A 24,199-nucleotide genomic window follows, 5' to 3' on the forward strand; every position below is an offset into this window, starting at 1 on the left:
TGATTGTTTTGACTGAACTGAACTGCGAAACGGCGGCTCCACTGTCACATGTGTCATGCTGTCTATTGAAACAAATTGATACACAAAAAGTTTCCACTATACTTTGCACCTAATAATTGCAACAAAGTTTGATAATTTCTGTCAATCAATTTCTCATTGTGTCGTCTGGAGCACATGTTCTTGACTCGATCACTCAAGTGTACCGATTAAAGTCGTTCCGTACTAGAACCACATTTTCGTCAGTGCTGTAAGATGGCCAAATGTCAAAAAACACTCGATTTTATGTGGAAATCAACCACTTCAGCCAGTGGTGATAATCATGATTTGGAGTCTGAAAAGCACAGAGAAGCAAACGGAGAGGGTTCAAGTTCAGCCGGTCACGGTACTACGACTGTAGAACAATGATCTGATGGTGACTCTTTCGATCCAAGCCAAGTTCGAGGTGGTGAAACACCAATACAAAACCAGACAGTGACTGGAAACCTGCCTCCGACGGAACCACTGAAACGTGTCCATGACAAGTTTAACAAAAAATGGACTGAAGAATTTCCATGGGTACGATATGATTTGGAAAAAAGGAAAATGTTCTGTCAGATTTGTGATCTAGCCAAAACTGTAATTCATTCACGAAAGGCAGCCGCGACATCCAACGCTCCGCCTTAACGCGCCATTTAGATAGCCAATCTCATCGTGCTGCTTGTGGTTTGCGAGGACTTCGGACAACCATGACACAGGCAGTGGAAAAATTTTCGGACCAGCAGAGTGATGGGCAACTCGGTGTTATGCGTACTGTTTACTTTATGGCAAAGGAAGATCTCCCCGATTCGAAATTGACGAAAATGATAGAGCTCCAAAAGCTCAATGGTTGCGAGGCTTTCGAAAAATGTGATCCATACATCCATGCCGACTCTATTCATGACATGCAAAGAGCGATCGCCGATACCGTATGTGGTGAACTTGGTAATCTGATCAGGCGCAGTCCCTACATAGGCATCCTTGTCAATGAAAGCGTCAATATAACGGTCCATAAAAAGTTGATTGTTTATATTCGCATAATTTCTCATGCGGGCCCGAAAATTGTCTTCTTGAGAATGTCACCGTGCATAATGGCACAGCTGAGACAGTGATGGATGCTATCTTGGAGATTCTCAGAGCCAACGATATCGCGCCACGAAAAGTTATAGGACTGGGATCGGATGGCGCCAGTGTGATGACACAATGGCGTCGCCACCCGCTTCAAACGTAAAAACCCATTTCTCCTGTCAGTGCATTGTGCGGCTCACCGAGTTGCTTTGGCTGCAACTGATGCCTCAAAACGGGGTAAAGGTGTTGACAAAATAAGTGATTATCGAACCACAATAAACAATTTGTATAACTTCTATAAGTATTCCACCGTTCGCTACTATAGACTTCAGCAACTCAGCGAGGCAATGGATACGAGCGACTTTCGGTCACTGAAAGAACCCTGTTCAGTAAGATGGCTTTCACTGTCAAGAGCCGTAACTGCCGTGAACAATATCTGGTCGATCCTGAATTTTGAATTGAGCGAGGAGGCCGAACGAGACAATGCGACTGCCTCGGGCATATTGAAATCTATTATCATACAGTTTCGTAGCAACGACTAAAATGTTGAAAGATTTCCTTGCAATCATGGATCGCCTAAACCTTCTCTTTCAACGCGAAAATGTTGATCTTTCAGCTGTTCAGCCAATGGTTATGTCAACCATCGCGACGCTACAAGAAATGTGCGAAAGACCGTTTACTGGCGTCTTTGAAAGAGAGTTTATTGCCAGTTATAATCGTGAAACTAAAGTATACGACGGGGTGACTTTCCATTATGCAGAGGAAGTGAACATCCAAGCACACAATCGCACAAGACGTGAATTCATTCAGACACTGATCGGAAATTTGCAGCAACGTTTCCCAGAAAACGAAGTCGGCATCTTGAGAGCATTAGACAATGTATTGAATCCAAATAAGTTACCGCGAGATGGAAATAAACTTGCTGACTTCGGCGAGGCATCACTTGATGTGATAATTGATCATTACGGACAGGTCAGAGAAGTGGACAATGGTGAACGCGCTGGCGCAGTGATACAGGAACAGCAACTGCGTGCGGAATATCCGCAGTTCAAACGCATGCTAAACGGGCTCCGACACATGCCATTCATCGATGTCTGCATTATGTTGTTTAATGAGTATCGCGAAATATTTCCAGCAATGTCTAAACTTGCTGCCATAGCTGCCATCATTCCGGTGTCGTCAGTACCGTGCGAACGCTGATTTAGCTGCCAAAACCGAATAAAGACGTCAAAATGTAGTCGGCTACATGTAGATGAAGCCGTTATCGACAATCTGATGATGATAACGATAGAGGGGCCAGCTGCTGGCGATTTCGATTTTCCATGCGCAATGGATGAATTTCGACGTCAGAAACAAAGACGGAAATAAACACTTTCATGACATTGCGAAGTCTACCTCTTGCATCACCCGAGTGAACGTGTCACCATGAACATTTTGACTTGCGGAGATATACAAATTCGTTTATTTGCATGGTTTATTGACACATTTTGTGTCCTCTTGTGTGACTTTTTAAGCCTGCCTTGCCGGCAGTTTGTGTTGAGATAAAACGATCAGTAAAAATTAACCTTCTTTGATGAAAAAATACTCAATTAGTATTTTATTACTTTATTCACACAATATTGCGTTTGTAAACCATTGAAAACAATATACGCAGATTTTGTGACAATGTACGCAATTTTAACAAGGCTTGCGTACACAAATACGCAGTGAAAAAAATGCTAGCGGAAACACTGCATATACAAAAACAGATAAATAAGAAGTAAATAAGAGAAATGGAGTTAAAAAATCCAATTACACCAGTTTTTCCATAATTTACTATGTGTGAAAATGGAAAAATTTAGAACTGCTGAAATAAGGGGTTATCAGAGATATGCAGTCTACTGAGAAAACCCACAGACTTTTTTCTAAACAGTTCGTCAAATGTTAAAATTGATAAGTTAAGAAAAAGGCTGTTACTTTGCACATGATTGTATGTGAAACCTGTCAATTTACGATAAACCTGATAAAAAGCTTTTCTCATTGTCTTAAAAACATTCACAGAAAAATTAGACCAAAGATACGTGCAATAAGGGACATCACAGAAAACAGTAAACAGGTGGTTTTTAACTGAAAGCGATGCAAATTTAAAATCTCGAATAAGAGCATTGCCTCTCGCATAAAACAGGGGAGTCTGAGCTTGAATGTCATCGTCATCTTTTAGGTCAAAAGTTATAACGTGTCCAAGGTACTTATACACATAAACATAGTTAAGCATTCTATTATTCAAATATATCGGACCTTGTCGCAGCTTCCTTACCAGTCTGCCCTCTAAGGGGAGACGAAAAAATTTTTTTTGAGTCAAACTGAAGAAAACGACTTGGTGTGCGTCACCGCATGTATTAAAATGGTTATAAATAAAAGTCAGCAGTTGTAAGTGTAGCGCCCTCTATGGTAGTGTCTCTTTCTCGATTCCTGGTATTCTCATGTGAGTCAGTGGGAAGACAATGAAAACAATGGCTCCCTCCTTCCCCATCGATCGATCGGCAAGACAAGTGTACCGGTACAATCGGCACGTAGTATCACTGCAGAGACTTATAGAAATGACATAATTAGATATTTTTTGCCCAAGGAAACGTTATCTGTGAAAATTATGAATCTGCTGAGCATTTCTAGTCATTGGCAGGTTTTTACAGCTGCGTCAGTGACGCGTCAGATTACTTGTTATTTCAGTGCGTCAGGCGGATTTGCTCTGCGTCATGACGTGTCAAATTGGCTTAGCGGGCACACTGTTCCTTACATTTGGTTGTATTAACATACAGTTTTTTTCTCATTAAAGAGTATTGAGCATTCGTTGCCATAATGACCACAAGCATTTACTAACATTTGCTGCCCATAAGAACCGGTGGAAAAAATAACAAGGTCATCTGCATATATCAGATGATTGATCTTAAAGTCACCAATGAGACAACCATACGGTAGAGAAGCAAGTGATTTGCTAAGATTATCTAAATAAACAGTGAAAAGTATCGGCGATGTAATGCCTCCCTGTTTAACCCCGTTTATTGAATGGAATGGTTCAGAAAGGCACCCATTCCATCTGATAACAAAGTCCTGATATCTATAAAGGTATGACAGTAATCTAATCAGATATGGGTGTATGCCTCTATTTTAACGTTTTTCAAATAAAATGTCATGTCTAACGTAATCAAACGCTTTAGAGGTGTCCATGAAAGTAACAAACACAGAGGTATTATGTTTTTTGCTCACGTGTTCACACACGTGAGCATATGTCGCAGCGATATCTGTCTGTCTGTGTCTGTTTGTCTGTCCGTCTGTCTGTCTGTGTGTCTGTCTGTCTGTGTGTCTGTCTGTCTGTCTGTCTGTGTGCTCAATATCTCAAAACCGGCTCATCAGATCAGAATCAAATCTGGTACATAGATTCAGTTTGTACATAGATTCAGTTTGCAAATGGCGAGAACTGATTAGTTTTTGATGGATGTGGCTTGCTTACTTTTTGCTCATTTGCATAATTAATGATTTTAGAAAAAACGGATATATATTGAGAACGACTGCACACAATTTGATGAGATTTGCTACAAATGTTGATCACATCAAGATATATCAGCTGTGAAAGTTATTAAGGGGTGACGTCAAAGATAATTACTAATGTGCATATTTAATGAAATTTCCTAAGTAGGGGTATATATCTGAATTTACTCAATCAAAATTGACGAAACTTGGTATCCATATTGAAGATACTATGATTTAACATTATTTAAAGTCATTAAGCATTTTTACTTCATCCAAATCGTAATTTGCATATTTAATGACCTTTTGAAATTAAGGATATATATTTGAATTTACATAACCAAAATTGATGAAACTTGCTATGTACATTAAAGATACTATGATAGAATATTATTAAATGTCATTAAGCAATTTTACTTCAGCCAATTCCTAATTTGCATATTTTGTGAACTTTCGTAATTAGGGGTATTTATCTGAATTGACAAGACCAAAGTTTACGAAACTGGCTATGTACAATAACCCTTTTCCTGCCAAGTTGGTGAAAATCCGCTCGAAATTCGGTGTAGCCAGAATCTAAGCACTGGTGACCGTTATTCTCCCAACCCGGTGGAAATCGGGCCCTTTTTGGGTACCCCCTTTCCTGCCAAGTCGACGGCACTACGTTTTGCTATCCCCTGTGCGTTTAGGGGTCATCCGAGGAGAGGTTTTCTGACAAGGAACGCCTTTTCCCCTCGAAATGGGTTCGCAGGGAGTCGATAGACAGGGAAAGGTGCAGAAACCTGTCCGCCAGTCCCCCACACCCGAGGGGGGCTGGGTTTTTTTTACCGCTTTTTAGCGGACTTGGCAGGATAGCATGGTGACGTTTTCTGGCGGAGTTGGACGTACTTGGCTGCCTGGCACTATAGAGATTGCTGCCGAACTTAACCAACTCGGCAATGCTAATCTAGAAGGCTACCTCTTGCAAACGACTTGGCAGATATGCCGATGGTGCGAGACGAAAGTCACTTATTCAGTTGTGCGTGACTGAAAATGAGAACGTATTTTTGACGGGACGGCTCGACTTGTTCCTCCGATGGAACGGATATGAACGACTCGGAAATACCATTACAAACTGGTGTCCGACGTACTAAGCTGGGCTTCAGCTCTGCAAGTTCAAGCCAGGCAATGTCCTTCACCGCCTTGGCCGTGCCATTCAATGGACGTAGCTTTGGATTTTTTATTTATTCCATCGTCCGAAGTATTGGCTCTGGTTTGCAGGCAAACGTATCCTCTTGCCGACGCATTGGTAACTACGTACGCTGTTTGCGTACAGAGAATTCATAAGGTCAATAAGGTCAATGTGTAGTCTGCTACGGGAATACCGCCTGCATTTAGCAGGGACTGCTTTTGTTATGCAAACCAGCTAGCAGTACAATATGGCTGCCAGGCATGTGGACACGTCGATGGCTAGAACAATGGTAGCATATTGCGTTGCACCCGTGCATCGCAAAAGTGAACTGAAGACTTGGGTGTAGTGACTGGTTATCACTGGTTAGCTGCAGCCCAAGCCTTGTCGGTACAAACCCGTACCTGACTGAGGACCACTCGATTAAGTCAGTAATGAACGGTAACACTCGTAAACCAACTCCCAACTGAGCTGGCTAAACTACGTGGAGCTGTGCTTCAATGGCTCAGCCATGTCGTTAAAGTTGCAATATGGATCAAAATTGTCGATTTTTTTTCGTAAAACTTGAGCAAATAGACCATACTACGTTGAAGTACTCTTCTTAGCTAAGCCTCTTACCAATCCCGGCATTCATACACGTTCATTTTGATACGTTGCGGCCCGCCTAGAAAAACTGTTTTGTAAACAAACTTTCAAAACAAAAACATTGGCGTTTCTGCTGTGCACGTGACAAGTACCACCAAGAGTGATGACGTCTCAATAGAGTGCACGTTGGAGGGGCGATGTTGACACGATGACAGAACTGGACATACATAAAGTAATTTATTGTAAATTTTGCGTTTGCCTAACTTTGGTGGCATCACAGTCTTTCAGAAATATAAGTATATCGATATGATAAAGTGCAGCTCGACAAAAGATCGTGTGATTGATTTTTCTCACCGATATACACGTATCAGTGCCGCGCCGTATGCACCTACTGTGTACGTTCGATCGATCGAGCGTCCAGACCACGTACACCGATCTGGTTACTGTGTGTTCACCGCGTTACCTGACAGCGTTTCGGCAATCCTCTCCCCGTTGTATGTTGTTACATTTTTCATGTTAAAAGGCGAGGTACTGGAGGTATCTGCACACTATATTTATTTGAAAGCTTTGCCCACTTCAGCATACGGTATCATCCACCACTGCAGAAGTTCGGCAGCTGTCTTGCCCCTCAGACTGGTCTTGCATGGCCATGTCAACGCGAAGATCGACGCGTCGTAAATGAGACCATGCCATTAATGATGGAGACTGCAGTTTTTCTTTGTTTCCGAAAAATGCGTATTTGACCTGAAGGATATAGATTATCAATGAATACTAACAGATCTAAGTTATTTCCTTGCGGAGGGACTACGGCCCGGTTCATCACATTACAAATCGTTGCCGAAGAAACATCGCTTGCTAGCGAAGTTGATCATCACACAGTGGCGACGTCGGTGTTTTCGCGAGAAACTGTAGACACAGTCTGCCTCCTCGACGTGGTGCAGTAGTCGCGTGTCACTCTTTTTTCCGGTTCCATCTTTCGATCTGACAAAACAATGTTAGCAAAGTTTATTTTGCCGACATTTTTGGCTAATTTCTTCCATTTTTACCAGGCTGAATCAGTAAGCAGAGACCCAGGGCGCGGGCAGAGACCTGACCGCTTTTCCCGTCGGAAGGCTAGCTAGGCACGTTGACACGATGTTGCAATTTCGCAAACCGTTACCATGCACCAAATGCGCATGCGTATATATTCAAATAGTAAAAATGACGTTTCAAATTCTGTGCTTTACTCTCGCAATCAGTACGTACCAAAACAGCAATTTATTCGGTAATTAAATCAATTTACTCAAATTAGAGCCATCCCGTGTTCCTGTTAACGGTCGAATCTGCAAATGAAATTGTCATGGATTTTTCTATAGGGGGGCTAAAGTTAAATCTTCGAAATATAAAGGTCAATTCTGATCCATATTGCAACTTTAATACAACGGCAAAAACGTAGTTTTTGTGCTAAACTGCCAAGTCGTTGAAGGTACGTATTCAATGGACCCTACCCTGGGGAAACAGGCCAGGTTTACCGGTGCTGCTGCACCCCTAGCACGACCCTCAGGGTCTCTGACTAACAGACGAGTGAGGTGATGTTTGTGCCTAGCGGACGTGCCTAATACTGAAGGAGTTTATTTCCGAAAAAATAAACATGAAACGGCAATAAAATGACGCACTCCCAGGGGCAAACAAAGCCGGTGACCTCAATTTTTTTCTGCAGTAACCCTTGAGCTCCTTCCCCTGTCTACAGGCATGTAGAAATTATCGAAGTCTAACACGTATAAGTACGGCTAAAACAACCCTGAAAATGGGCGATTTCTGCCAAAATGGCTGGCAGGATAACATGCAGGACAGCCAATCTTTTGCAGGCACATATTATGGGGCGGTTTTCTACTGACTTGGCAAAATAACGGACAAGGGCGCTCGGCAGGAAAAGGGTTAAAGATACTATGCAAGAACATTATTGAAAGTCATTAAGGTAAAGGGCGACGAATTCGGACGCGCACACGCTTTAGAACATTTCTGCGCAGATTTAACTCCAGCCTGTCGCAAATGGGTTATTTTGTAGCATGTATTTAACATCACCTGTCATTGTTGAAATTGCGCTTTTACCTAATTTTTTGACCCAGTCTCTTAGAAATACATGTGACCTTTAACTTTGTCATGTTTTGACCCCCTAGGAGGCTGGTTTTTATTCAATATGAGCGCACAATTAACATTTCTCTCCCATTTACACGGCGCATATTACCCATTCACCTGGAGATATTGTAAAAAGTAGCGTGGTGACACCCTTTTATTAAAAGTGTAAACTAAATGGTATTATGTCAGGATTTTATTCGCCAAGTTTGGTCAAAATGACACCATTGAAAGCGACAGGAAGAAAGTTCGAAAATTATGTAGTGATATAATTTCGATATCGTCATTTTGTAATCGATACTTATGTTAAAATATCTTTACAAACATCATGAAAACTATACATTCGATAGATATGGATCTTAATTCTTGGTATTTATTAAAATTAGCTCATTTGCTAAGCGTTTTATAATTGCTTTCTTGAGTTTAAGTTAATTATATCATTTTTATTTATTTCTAACGACGCCGTTTTAACGTCCGTTTCCATGGAAATGAGCATGGTGACCCCCATTTTTTATTTCATTTTTGCACTTGCACAACCTCCAAGAATATTTGTGCAAAGTTTCAAGAAAATGACACCACAACCTAATTTTGACGTAATTCGTAGTACTTCACCTTAAGCATTTGAACTTTAGCCAATTCCTTATTTGCATATTTAATAAACTTTCATAATCAGGGATATTTATCTGTATTGACTACACCAAAGTTGACGAAACTTGCTATGTACATTAAAGATACTATGATACGACGTTATTGAAAGTCATTAAGCATTTTTACTTCATGCAGCCCCTAATTTGCATATTTAATGAATTTTTGAAATTAGGGATATATATTTGAATTTACATGACCAAAATTGATGAAACTTGCTACGTACATTAAAGATACAATTATGTAGGCTAACATTATTGAAAGGCATTAAGCATTTTTGCTTCAGCCAATTCCTAATTTGTGTATTTAATGAGCTTTCCTAATTAGGGATATATACTTGGATTTATTTGATCAAAGTTGGCATAACATGCTATGTACGTTGATGATTATACCAGGTTATACCAATATTGGAAGTCATTTCGCACTTAAGTTTTCATGTCAGCTAATTTATAGTTTGCATATCTAATGAGCTTTCAAAGTTTGGAATATATAGTTTAAAGGACTTGACAAGAGGCAATTACACTTGCTATATAAAGAGGTGATACAATGACAGCAGTCAAATTAATTATTTCTATTTCAGCTAATTGCGTATTTGAATACTTAATGACCTATAGAGTTAATCTGTGGTGAATATTGTTCATTATGTTGATCATAATACTTTGAATGAAGTTGCAAACATGTGGCAAAGGTTCAAATTTACACATAACTGCAATATATAATGAAACACGTGAGCATTTACAGTTCATATCTGGTTTATAATAGTTGAGAGTCTCTTTCAAGATAAAAATTGACATGTCTGTACTATGATTAGGCTTGAAACCGAACTGATTGTCGGTGGTTACGAGAATCTGTACAGCAGTGCAGCCAAACTTTCAAGAATTTTAGATAAAGTTGTCGCAACAGCAATTGGACGATAATTTGACTTATCACAAATGTCACCTCCCCTGTCTTTAGGAATCAGAACCAAAATAGTGGTCATGAGATGTTTCGGAACGATACCATGAATAAACATGGAAGAGAAGCAAATTGCTAATAAGATGCAAATCTTTGAAGATGCATACTTCAGGTGTTCCACTGTAATTCATTCCAACCAGAGGAGGCACCTGTTTTAAGATCACTAATTAATTCAAAAATTTCACTGTGATGCACAATCATGTCTTCAGAGAACTGAATATTGGGGAAGGCAGGTGTACAATCTGTACCAGTATTTGTCAGAATAGTCTCGTAGTGGTGCTTCCACATTTTTACAACCTCATCATCATCACCATGACAACCATCAACAGATGACGGTGCAGGTGGTTTACCTTTACGTTTGGCTATTTCTTTCCAGTAGGCTGTTGAGTTGTTGTCTAAAAGCATTTGCACTAAGCTCATTCTCCATTCGTTTGCATTATGCAAGCTGCCATTTAAAATGTGCTCTTGATTTGCGCATCAAGTCAAAAAAGGGACCATATTTTGGGGATCCATTACACTGAGTGTTCATAAATCTTCAGTGTGACGTTTGGTAAAGTAACTTCAGTTTTTTTATCGAGAAAAGAACCAGTGGGTAGGAGACGACAGACACGAACTCAGCCAACACCAACGTGCAACGTAGCCAATTATTGCCCATTAGCAACAAATCTATAGCAAGATTTATGTAATGTTCATGAACTTACACAAGGTATTAGACAAAAAGATGACCATGACTTTGCTGCCCTACTAGATCATCTTGCCCCCTTAAATTGACTAATATTTATAGACCTTTTTGTAATAAGGGTGGCAGGCAAGATTGGCTTTACGTTTCCAACACCACGGTATTGACCAATTCCTGTGGTGGCCTTCTACCAACCTTTTAGCAGTAATTCAGTTCATTCCTATCTTAGCTTCAATTACTACTTTCAACATTTATTTCATTCAGATTTCCTTAGCTTAGTGTATAATTTTGCAATCTTAATTACTGTCAACTTAGCTTTACTACACTTATTCTCATGAAGGCGTGACTTTGCACAATTTTTAAATATCGGATATTTACAATCTAGTATTGAAGTTTGACATATCAACGATTTCGGGACCAGTATCGATACTAGACTATACTAGAATGAACTGCAGTTGTCCCATGGGAAGCTTCGTCAGTGAAATCGACGATATTTACCCGATATTTTTCGGCGATTTTGGGACTCTAATATCGATACTAGACGATACTAGAATGACTTTCCCTGTGCCACGGCACGCCGGATCTGTGAAATCTCTGATATTTACCCGATATTTATCAGCGATTTGGGGACTCTATATCGATACTAGACGATACTAGAATGACTTCCCTTGTGTCTCAGCACGCCCAATCTGTGAAATCTCCAATATTTACCCGATATTTATCGGCGATTTCGGGACTCTAATATCGATACTAGAGATACTAGAATGACTTAACCTGTGCCTCGGCTCGCTGAAATTGTGAAATCTCCGATATTTACCCAATATTTGTTGGCAATTTCGGGACTCTAATATCGATACTAGACAATACTAGATTCAGTCAAGTTTCGATACTAGACGATACTAGATTCTGTCAAATCGCAAGTAAATTTCCGATATATATTGGAGATTTTTACCACCTCACAGTTCTGGCCAAACCAGACTTCCAAGGACTGACTCTAGCTTCGATACTAGACGACACTAGATTCTGTCAAATCGCAAGTAAATATCCGATATATATCGGAGATTTCACAACCTCAGAGTTCCTGCCAAACCCGACTTCCAAGGACTGACTCTAGCTTTGATACTAGATGATACTAGATTCATTCAAATCACGCCTCACAGTTCTGACTTCCAAGGACTAACTCTAGTGTCGATACTAGGTGATACTAGATTCAGTCAAATCGCAAGTAAATATCCGATATATATCGGAGATTTCACAACCTTACAGTTCTGGTCTAACCCGACTTCCAAGGACTGACTCTAGCTTCGATACTAGACGATACTAGATTCAGTCAAATCGCAAGTAAATATCCGATATATATCGGAGATTTCACCACCTTACAGTTCTGGCCAAACCCGACTTCCAAGGACTGACTCTAGCTTCGATACTAGACGATACTAGATTCTGTCAAATCGCAAGTAAATATCCAATATATATCGGAGATTTCACCACCTCACAGTTCTGGTCTAACCCGACTTCCAAGGACTGACTCTAGCTTCGATACTAGACGATACTTGATTCGGTCAAATCGCAAGTAAATATCCGATATATATCGGAGATTTCACCACCTCACAGTTCTGGTCTAACCCGACTTCCAAGGACTGACTCTAGCTTCGATACTAGACGATACTTGATTCGGTCAAATCGCAAGTAAATATCCGATATATATCGGAGATTTCACCACCTCACAGTTCTGGTCTAACCCGACTTCCAAGGACTGACTCTAGCTTCGATACTAGACGATACTTGATTCGGTCAAATCGCAAGTAAATATCCGATATATATCGGAGATTTCACCACATCAGAGTTCCTGCCAAACCCGACTTCCAAGGACTGACTCTAGCTTTGATACTAGATGATACTAGATTCATTCAAATCACGCCTCACAGTTCTGACTTCCAAGGACTAACTCTAGTGTCGATACTAGGTGATACTAGATTCAGTCAAATCGCAAGTAAATATCCGATATATATCGGAGATTTCACAACCTTACAGTTCTGGTCTAACCCGACTTCCAAGGACTGACTCTAGCTTCGATACTAGACGATACTAGATTCAGTCAAATCGCAAGTAAATATCTGATATATATCGGAAATTTCACCACCTTACAGTTCTGGCCAAACTCGACTTCCAAGGACTGACTCTAGCTTCGATACTAGACGATACTAGATTCTGTCAAATCGCAAGTAAATATCCAATATATATCGGAGATTTCACCACCTCACAGTTCTGGTCTAACCCGACTTCCAAGGACTGACTCTAGCTTCGATACTAGACGATACTTGATTCGGTCAAATCGCAAGTAAATATCCGATATATATCGGAGATTTCACCACATCAGAGTTCTGGCCAAACTCGAGTTCCAAGGACTGACTCTAGCTTCGATACTAGATGATACTAGATTCATTCAAATCACGCCTCACAGTTCTGACTTCCAAGGACTAACTCTAGTGTCGATACTAGATGATACTAGATTCAGTCAAATCGCAAGTAAATATCCGATATATATCGGAGATTTCACCACATCAGAGTTCTGACCAAACTCGACTTCCAAGGACTGACTCTAGCTTTGATACTAGACGATACTAGATTCAGTCAAATCGCAAGTAAATATCTGATATATATCAGAAATTTCACCACCTTACAGTTCTGGCCAAACTCGACTTCCAAGGACTGACTCTAGCTTCGATACTAGACGATACTTGATTCGGTCAAATCGCAAGTAAATATCCGATATATATCGGAGATTTCACCACATCAGAGTTCTGACCAAACTCGACTTCCAAGGACTGACTCTAGCTTCGATACTAGATGATACTAGATTCATTCAAATCACGCCTCACAGTTCTGACTTCCAAGGACTAACTCTAGTGTCGATACTAGATGATACTAGATTCAGTCAAATCGCAAGTAAATATCCGATATATATCGGAGATTTCACCACCTTACAGTTCTGGCCAAACCTGACTTCCAAGGACTGACTCTAGCGTCGATACTAGACGATACCAGATTCATTCAAATCGCACGTAAATATTTGATATATATTGGAGATTTCACCACCTCACACTTCGGGCTATCCCGATTTCCAAGGACTGACTCTAGCTTCGATACTAGACGATACTAGATTCTGTCAAATCACAAGTAAATGTCCGATATATATCGGAGAGTTCACCACCACACAGTTCCTGCCAAACCCGACTGTTAAGGACTGACTCTCGCTTCGATACTGGACAATACTAGATTCTGTCAAATCGCATGTAAATATCCAATATATATCGGAGATTTCACCACATCAGAGTTCTGACCAAACTCGACTTCCAAGGACTGACTCTAGCTTTGATACTAGACGATACTAGATTCAGTCAAATCGCAAGTAAATATCTGATATATATCAGAAATTTCACCACCTAAAAGTTCTGGCCAAACTCGACTTCCAAGGACTGACTCTAGCTTCGATACTAGACGATACTTGATTCGGTCAAATCGCAAGTAAATATCCGATATGTATCGGAGATTTCACCACATCAGAGTTCTGACCAAACTCGACTTCCAAGGACTGACTCTAGCTTTGATACTAGACAATACTAGATTTATTCAAATCGCAAGTAAATATCCGATATATATCAGAGATTTCACCACCTCATGGTTTTGGCCAAACCAGACTTCCAAGGACTGACTCTAGCTTCGATACTAGACGATACTAGATTCTGTCAAATCGCAAGTAAATATCCGATATATATCAGAGATTTCACCACCTCACGGTTTTGGCCAAACCATACTTCCAAGGACTGACTCTAGCTTCGATACTAGACAATACTAGATTCAGTCAAATCGCGCATAAATATCCTATATATATTGGAGATTTCAGCCCTTTATAGATCTAGCTAAGCCAATCTAACTTCGATATTGTATAGTCTAGTAGCTGTAAGTATCGGATATCATATGTGGCAAAATGCACATTGTAGGCTAATGTTTAATGATTGCTTTAAAGGCCAATTCCTTGGAAACCTTAAACACAATTGGGAAATTTTTTAGCTAAAAATGGTGGTAAAGTGGTATGCATATAATGCACATATGCTCTGTCATTTTGATGCTTTTGTTTACTAACTATGTTATGCCTTTTCATACATCACCCTGATGCAGCTGCTCATTTTCTGCAAAGTCCGTTACCAACATGTAAGTTCAAAGGACACTGCAGACCACTGACCTAAAACAAAACAGTTCTTTCGGTAGCCACTTTTGATTTTAAAGGAACATAATATTACAGCACTTGGATGTAGCTCTGTAAATGGACACCTTGGTTTTAAGCCCACAATTTGCTCTCCACTCATGTTTCTGTTTCTCCCTGTGAAACTAGAACTGCCTAAACTTACATGTATACTGGCACTCTGATGCATATCAAAACACTAGTAAATGTTCCCAAATCTCTGAAAATGCAAACAGTGTTTGGCATTGCCATCTGTTCATGTGGGGAAATTCAGGACTGTTGGTGAGTTACATGAAATAGAAAAAGTACCTGTCTGTGTGTATTCTGTGATGCATGACAATTGGTTCATCTACCTTACTGGCAGTGTCAGAAAGGTTTGAAACTGTATGTAGTAGAGAAGGTAGTAGACTAAGATTCAGCTGCATGTGGGTGCTCCATTGTGCCCACTCACAATGGAATCTCTGAGTCTAAGATGGTGGTCCAACAGAATCATGCACAAGAGAACCTTGAGATACACTGTAGTGTGTGGTGACTAGTGCTCAGTGATGTGGCAATCACTAGCACTCAACCATGAGCTCCTTCAAAACTAGGTGGTTTGGCTAGGCTATAAGAGGCTTCATGTAGCTGTGGTGTTGTCGAGGTCACACTCACAAACAAATATGCATAAACTTTTGTAAATTTTGATTAACAAGTTTGTAATACCTTTTCAACCTCTTTGTGTTTGCAGTCAAGACACAACACTGAAGACTTTGATTTATTTACTTTGGATGATGTAGATGCTGCATTTGATAAGATAATTCAACTGAAGTATTCACAAATCAGTGAAATGAAAGGTATGTCGGATTATTTATAGTATCAAAATGTTTTCTATCGATATTCTAATGTCTATTCAAAGCTTTTGAAATAGTATATTGAACTGTTGTCATGGAAACATTTGTACTAGATCCATCTGTAAATACATTGTATTTGATTCATAGTTTGTTAGCAATTCACCCATTTATAAAAGAGACACTTGCAGTTTTTGTTGAAATTACAAGTTTTAGATACAAACTCTGGTTTACAAGATCAAGGTACATTCACAGATGTATCCCTTTTCCTGCCAGACAGTATCACTTCCCCGTCAGCCAAGTCAGTAAAAAGCAGTAGTGAGCCAAAATATGACATTTTCACCCACTTGGCTTGGTCTGTTATAGCATCTTTAGTCCAAAAAAATCAAGTTTACAGTATTTATGTTTTCAACAGCTTTCAAATGAACAGTATTATGTTAAAATACACCATATGGAATATGTTGTGTTTCATTAATTTTAACCATCTTGACCTGGTGGTGAAATATGGACTTGGCAGGAAAAGGGGTATACATGTACCAATTATGACAGAGTTTTAATGCAAATTTTGAAGACAGAACTTTGTCAGATAAATCTACTAAGAGTCATACATATACTTTGAAAAAATAAATGAAAGCAGACCCTCACCTGCTTTGCCGGTTCACTGACTCAACCCAACTGTTGAGGGCGTTCCTATGGTCAGAGTATGTGTAGCTGTCAAAGGTCTTATATAAGAGAGTCTAGGTATTATGATACATCCCAATTGTAGATGACATTTGATTCAAATGTACTTGTTTGTCTTTACAACATGGGAGTGGGAAACATGTGAAAAATCAAAACCTGAGGAACAACTGTCTGCTGGTTTTGATATTTTTTAACCCTTTTCCTGCCGAGCCGCCTTGCCCGCCATCCTGCCAAGTCTGTAGAAAACTGCCCTATAATAGGTGCCTGCAAAAGATTGGCTCTCCTGCACGTTATCCTGCCAGGCATTTTGGCAGAAACCGCTCATTTTCAAGGTAGTTTTACCCGTACTTATACGTGTTAGACTTCGATAATTTCTACATGCCCTTAGACAGGGGAAGGTGCTCAAGGGTTACTGCAGAAAAAAATTGAGGTCACCGGCTTTGTTTGCCCCAGGGGGTGCGTCATTTTATTGCCGTTTCATGCTTGGATGTAAGCTCCTTCAGTATTGTGCACATCCGCTCAGCACAAACATCACCTTGCCCGTCGGTTAGTCAGAGACCCAGTGGGTCGTGCTAGGGGTGCGGCAGCACCGGCAAACCTGTCCTGTTTCCCCAGGGTAGGATCAATTGAATATGTGTACCTTCAACAATTTGGCAGTGTAGCACAAAAACTACGTTTTTGCAGTTGTACTAACGACATGGCTGAGCCATTGAAGCACGGCTTCCACGTAGTCTAGCCAGTTCGTTTTGGAGTTAGCTTAGGAGTGTTACCATTCATTACCGACTTAATTGAGCGGTCCTCAGTTAGGTACAGGTTTGTACTGTCTCGGCATGGGCTGCAGCTAACGAGTGATAACCAGTCACTACACCCAAGTTGTCAGTCTCACTTTTGGGATGCACAAGTACAACGCAATATGCTTCCATTGTTCTAGCAATCGACGTCTCCCATGTCTGGCAGCCATTGTACAGCTAGCTGGTTTGCATAACAAAAGCAGTCCCTGCTCAGTACAGGCGGGAACCCCGTACCATTGACCTCATGTCCCTTCTAGAATTCTCTGTACGCTAAAGCGTACGTAGCAACCAAGTCCTCGGCAACAGGTTACGTTTGCCTGCAAACCAGAGCCAATACTGCAAACAATGGAATAAATAAATAATCCAAAGCCACGTGTGCTGGATGGCATGGCCAAGGCGGTGAAGGATGTTGCCTGGCTTGAATTTGCAGAGCTGAAGCCCAGCTTAATACGTCGGACACCAGTTTATAATGGTATTGCCGAGTCGTTCATATCAGTTCCAATGGAGGAACAAGTCGAGCCGTCCCGTCAAAAATACGTTCTCATTTTCAGTCACTCACAACTGAATAAGTGACTTTCGTCTCGCACCATTGGCACCATCTGCCAAGTCGTTTGCAAGTGGTAGCCTTCTAGATTAGTATTGCTGAATTGGTCAAGCTTGACAGCAATCTGTAAAGTGCCTGGTACGTCCAACTCTGTGAGAAAACGTCACCATGCATTCCTGCCAAATCCGCTAAACAGTGGTAAAAAAAAACAGCCCCCCTCGAATATGGGGGACTGGTGGATAGGTTTCTGCACCTTTCCCTCATTTGACTCCCTGCGAACCCATTTCGAGGGGAAAAGGCTTTCCTTATCAGAAAACCTGTCCTTAGATGACCCCTAATCGCACAAAGGATAGCACAACGTAGTGCCATCGACTTTGCAGGAAACAGGGTACGGAAAAACGGCCCGATTTCCACCGAGTTGGCAGGAAATCGGCTATCTGTGCTCAGATTCTGGCTACACCGAATTTTGAGCAGATTTTCACCGACTTGGCAGGAAAAGGGTTAATGTTGACACCAGCTACCATGACATAACAAAGGGCAGCCTAGGCACAGAGACCATTGGTCTATACAATAGGCATTGTTGAAAGTCCTCCCCTCTTATGCATTGGAATTGTTGAGTAGGGGATCAGTTTCATATTTGTTTGACAGTCTTCCCAACAGCAAAAATTTTAAACATTACAATAAACCAGATATGAACTGAAAATGCTCACGTGTTTCATTAAATATTGCAGTTATGTGTAAATTTCAACCTTTGCCACATGTTTGCAACTTCATTGAAAATATTATGATCAACGTAATGAACAATAATCACCGCCGATTAGGTCATGAAGTATACAAATATGTAATTTGCTGAAATAAAAATATCAAAGTTCTTTTACTGCTGTCATTGTATCACCACTTTATATAGCAAGTGTAAATCCCAGTATATATCCCTAAGAGGCAAAGTTCATTAAATATGTAAATTAGGAATTGACTTAAGTAAAAATGCTTAATGATTTTCAACAATGTTGTGTCATGGTATCCGCAATATATGTAGCAAGTTTTGTCAACTTTGGTCAAGTTGATTCAGATATATATCTCTAATTAGGAAAGTGCATTTAATATGCAAATTAGGAATTGGCTGAAGAGAAAATGCTTAATGACTTTCAATAATATTGTATTACAGTGTCTTTAATGTACATAGCAAGTTTCATCAATTTTGATCAAGTTAATTCAGATATATATCCCTAATTTGGAAAGTTTATTAAATATGCAAATTGGGATTTGGCTGAAGTAAAAATGTTTAATGACTTTCAAAAATGTTGTATCATAGTAGCTTCAATACATGTAGCAAGTTTCATCAACTTTGGTCCAGTCAATTTAAATTTATATCTCTAATTAGCAAAGTTCATTAAATATGTAAATTAGGAATTGGCTGCAGTTAAAACGCCTAATGACTTTCAATAATGTTAAATCATAGTATCTTTAATATACATACCAAGTTTGGTCGATTTTGATCGAGTCAAATCAGACATATATCCCTAATTAGGAAAGTTCATTAAATATGCAAATTAGCAACTCTTTCATGTCACCCCTTAATGGTTCCCACAACTGATATATCTTGGTGTGATCAACATTTGTAGCAAATCTCATCAAATTGTGTGTAGTCGTTTTTAATGAATATCCGTTTTTTCTAAAATCATTAATTATGCAAATGAGCAAAAAGTATGCAAGCCACACCCACCAAAAACTAATCAGTTCTTGCCATTTGCTAACTGAATCTATGTACCAGATTTGATTCTGATCTGATAAGCTGTTTTTGAGATATCGGACCAACAGACAGACAGATAGACAGACAGACAGACAGACACACAGACAGACAGACAGACAGACATCGCTGCGACATACACGTGAGCAAAAAACAGAAGACGCGTCCATTAACAAACATGCAATGGTTTAGAGCAGGACTTCCTGTTTTGTCACCGCAGGGAAAGGTCATGGTTTGACCATTATGCCAGTGCCAGCCGGTCACATGATAGGAGGCACAATATGGAAGATATTGAAAGAAGGAGAAGAAGATATCATATATGCTGTTGATTACAATCACAAAAAAGAAAGACATTTAAATGGAGGAGTGTTGGAGTCAATCAACAGACCAGCACTACTTATTACAGATGCCTACAACAGTACATATTATCAAGCTAAGAGGAAGACCAGGGATGAACAACTTATGAGTAAGTATACTTTTATCTTTCAGCTGTAGGTTAGATTTGCCCTAGGTTTGTAGGATGTCAACAAACATATACGATGCTCATAACATTTTAAGGTTTTTGCAAGAGTGACAAGAAGTGGCTCTTGGATATACACTAGAAACTTCCATGTGTTCCCAAGCAAGACACATAAAAATTTGAGGGGGATGTAACATCTCAAAAGAAACACAAATGTATATAGACATATGCCAAGCAACTTGTTGGCTTTTCCAGCTTCAGGCTTTTTTTCATGCATAGTAGATAGCCATTTTAAACATAAACATAACAGACATAGTAATATTATCATAGTTTTGTGATAAAACTTAGGTTATAAATTTAGATTTCAAATGCTAAACTGGCATGAATAATCAGGGAGCAAATGATAATTCTTTGTAAATTGTACAGAAAGCCAAATCTCAAGTAGAAAATATTATAGTGATCATCATCATCAAAGTTCAAAAATGTTGCAGGTTTTAACCAGAAATCAACTTCAAAATCAATGCTTGGTAGTAATCGCATCTTATTGATGAACGCTAGCAAAAGTTGTCAGCAGATTTTAGTGCTTCACATGGAGTACATATAACTGTTAAGTGTTATTGTGAAGGTAAATGGAGCAGCTGATTGGTTCCAGTTTCTTATATTCAGTCACAAATCCTGCAGTAGATTGTACAGTTTGTCTTTTAACAGTATCCAAACTTAAAACACTCTTCAGATTGTTGTAGATCACTTGAGAAATATTTAGTTTCACTGCTATGCTGAATGATGTCTTTGACATGACACTATTAGGTATGAGAGCCATTCATAAAACACACTGATACAAACAAGCATTTCGAAAAAAATTGACTAATCACTACCGTGAACATAAGTGTGTAGGCATTTGAGCCAATCATAGAATGTGATGCAATCATATTACACTTCTTGATAGGATAATCAAAATGTGGAGATGTGTTCCTCATAGTGTAATACATGAAGATGCAACATGGTCAGTCGTTTTTATGGCTCAGATTCATCCCATTTCAACTCAAAAATTTTATTGAAAAGAGGTTTGCCTCGAAGTTGTCCATATTTGAAGAAAATAAGGGTTCTACATCAGGATACAACTAACAACAGTATAGCAGTACAAAATCACCACTTTTACAACTGTTAATAAAGTTCCATTGTCATGACAATCTATTCCAAACAACCGGCAGGTCTGTTTCAAAATCTCTCATGGATGGTATAATGGTCCATGTCTGCATTCTGCATCTATGATTTGGTTGTTGAAAACATGTTCAAACTTAGTTGTATTCATGGCTGATATAGGATAATTGAGGTACAAGGAATGTACATGTTTCAAAATCTCTGAAATGACAGGATCTAGACAATAATAGGATCTAAGACAGTTAAAGCTCCATAAGCTGTATCTTTTGGCTATTTTTAGCTACTATAGACTATAGTCTATAGAAGCTATTGGGATGGGTATCCGTCCGGCGTCCGTTGTCAGTCTGTATGTATGTATGTATGTATGTATGTATGTCCGTTTGTGAGGCGTCCGTCCACTCAAATATCTTGAGAACCGCAGTACTTACTGATTTGATATTTGTTGTGTAGATGAAAAATAGGATTTTGAGAAACTATTTTTTTTAATTTTTTGATATTGTTGAAAATAGGCAAATTAATGCCAAAAAAGGCGTTTTTGGTAAAAAATCTTCTTCTTCATAACCGCTGATCAGACAGCTTTGTTATTTGGTATACAGGTCCCTAGGGATAACCCAACTTAGATTTGTTCAAATTGTGATGAAATATGCAAAGGTGTATTTTTAAGGAATTTTTTTGTCATTTTTGGTCAAAATTTGACTTACATTGTATGTAATTCTTGTACTGTATAAACCCTATCAATTCACCCAGAAAAAAATAATTAATATGATTTTAAATAATTGAATTAATTAGGAAATCATCAAAGCCAAAATAATTTTAGTGTAGAATTATCAGAAAGTTCAACTTTTTTTGACAGTTCATAGTGAAATGCCTACCATCTTGGAGGATTAAACATGTAAAGGCAACTTTCCTGAATCCCAACTTTGAACCAACATTTATTGTGCCATGTATGTTATCTAAAAGAAATTGCTCATAATAGTTTTGTCATGATAGGGTGGTCAAATAAATAGAGATAGAGAAAGTTCTAATTTCCATTTATGGTTGACTTGGTAAGGATAAAATAAAATTACTCTTTGAAGAATAAAATAGAGTGGTCAATTAAAAGAGTGGTCAAAGTGATAGGGTTTTTATGGTAAAGCTGGGCTGTAAGATTGCTCATGTGCTATTTATAGCAATTATGCTATCTGTGTAAACAGTGCAATGAAAGAGTTACATGATTCCTTATAATGCTTTTGATGACCTTGAACTTCTTAAGTTTCAAACATTTGTCTCTTCAGTGTGCTTTCTCTGAGTACGTACAGTCTCAACTTATTCAACAGAACTTACTTACAATGTTAATTTGAAAGTTAAAATGTGCTTTGTTAATAGGATGGAAATACTGATAAAGATAACCAGCTTATGATTCTTTATAACCTGACAGATACATATATACTGTTTTTTATGACGTAAATCTTGATTTAAGCAAGTCTTGTTTACTTTAATTAGAATGTAATTAACTCTCGTTTATTAGCTACTATAGGCTAATATAGTCTATAAAAGCTATGGCGATGGGTATCCGTCTGGCGTGCACCGTCAGCCTGTTTGTATGTATGTATATATGTATGTATGTATGTATGTATGTATGTATGTATGTATGTATGTATGTATGTATGTCCGTTTATTAGGCGTCCGTCCACTCAAATATCTTGACAACTGCAGTACTTACTGATTTGATATTTGTTGTGTGGATAAAATATATGATTTTGAGAAACTGTTTTTATTAATTTTTTGATATTGTTGAAAATATGCAAATTAGCACCAAAAAAGGCGTTTTTGGTAAAAAATCTCCTTCTTCATAACCACTGGTCAGACAGCTTTGTTACTTGGTATACAGGTCCCTAGGGATAACCCAACTTAGATTTGTTAAAATTGTGATGAAATATGCAAATCTATATTTTTACGGAATTTTTTTTTCCATTTTTGGTGAGGCCATCCTGAAATGAGCTATCAAAGATATCCACCTTCTTCATCAATACATGTGTCACAAAAGGTTATTCTCTACATAACACAGCAGAGCTCTGTCAACTGTTGAGTCGCTTGTTTTTTCAAAACCGCTGGTCAGACAGCTTTAATATTTGGTTTACAAGTCCCTAGGATGACCTTATTAGTGAGATAATTTCATACAGTCATGTATCCATGTCTATAGTAGCTTCAGGGACTTTGGCCCTATGTTTTAGAACTGTTGTTTTGTAGTTTCCCTACACTTTCTGCATTGAATCACTGAACTGTAATTTAATACCAAGTATTTAGCATATCAACACAACCTATATGAGTATAATCTGCATTGTTGTTGTTGAAAATTGTATTCAAGTCCAGACTAGAATTCATTTGTAAACAGTAAACAATGATCACTACACACATACAAGCTGTGTTGACAAAAAGAATACTCGAAATTTCAGCATGACAAACAAATTAGGGTCAGACACGGTTGTTGATATACAGAAGCAGAATACTGAAAAACTTGCCTCAAGTTACAGCTTATGTCCCTTTAACCATTCTCTACTCACAAAGGAAGACATTAACCCTGGGTAATTTCAGTCACTCAGGACAATGCAGCAAAGATATGCGTAGATATGAATGCTTAATGCAACTCCATCAGTGGAAAGATGATTATTTCTGATCATCACTTTCAATAAAATGCAAAATGCAATTGGATAATGTATAATTTCTCATCATTTTTACAGCCAATATTTTGCACACTATGAGGAATGGTGGTAATGTTTTGGTTGCAGTTGACACAGCTGGTAGAGTTTTGGAGTTATGCCAGCTACTGGTAAGTTTCCAAAGTGTACTGCAAACATTTAGTATGAAGTCATTAACATCACCAACACTAATCATTGGAAATAGTGTTTACTTCTTCCTTTCATGAAGAACATTTTGAAGGGTAGAATTGTTTCTCTAAATAATTGCCACACCACAAAAAGTTTATGTTTAGATTTTATTATGAACGCACACTGTAACATGAAATAAATA

General features: G+C 38.9%; 1 protein-coding gene across 2 annotated transcripts in view; it reads left to right on the forward strand.

Annotated features, from left to right (window-relative positions):
* Positions 1 to 24,199, forward strand: part of LOC139150525 (cleavage and polyadenylation specificity factor subunit 2-like) — an 86,459-nt gene that overhangs the window by 12,768 nt on the left and 49,492 nt on the right. For both annotated transcript variants that reach the window (XM_070722948.1, XM_070722949.1), the window contains exons 4-6: positions 15,707 to 15,812; positions 19,790 to 20,035; positions 23,911 to 23,999. In XM_070722948.1, the coding sequence (XP_070579049.1) occupies positions 15,707 to 15,812; positions 19,790 to 20,035; positions 23,911 to 23,999 (441 nt within the window). The remainder of the gene's footprint in view (positions 1 to 15,706; positions 15,813 to 19,789; positions 20,036 to 23,910; positions 24,000 to 24,199) is intronic.

This window comes from Ptychodera flava, chromosome 14, assembly GCF_041260155.1.
Source record: "Ptychodera flava strain L36383 chromosome 14, AS_Pfla_20210202, whole genome shotgun sequence".
NCBI lineage: Eukaryota > Metazoa > Hemichordata > Enteropneusta > Ptychoderidae > Ptychodera > Ptychodera flava.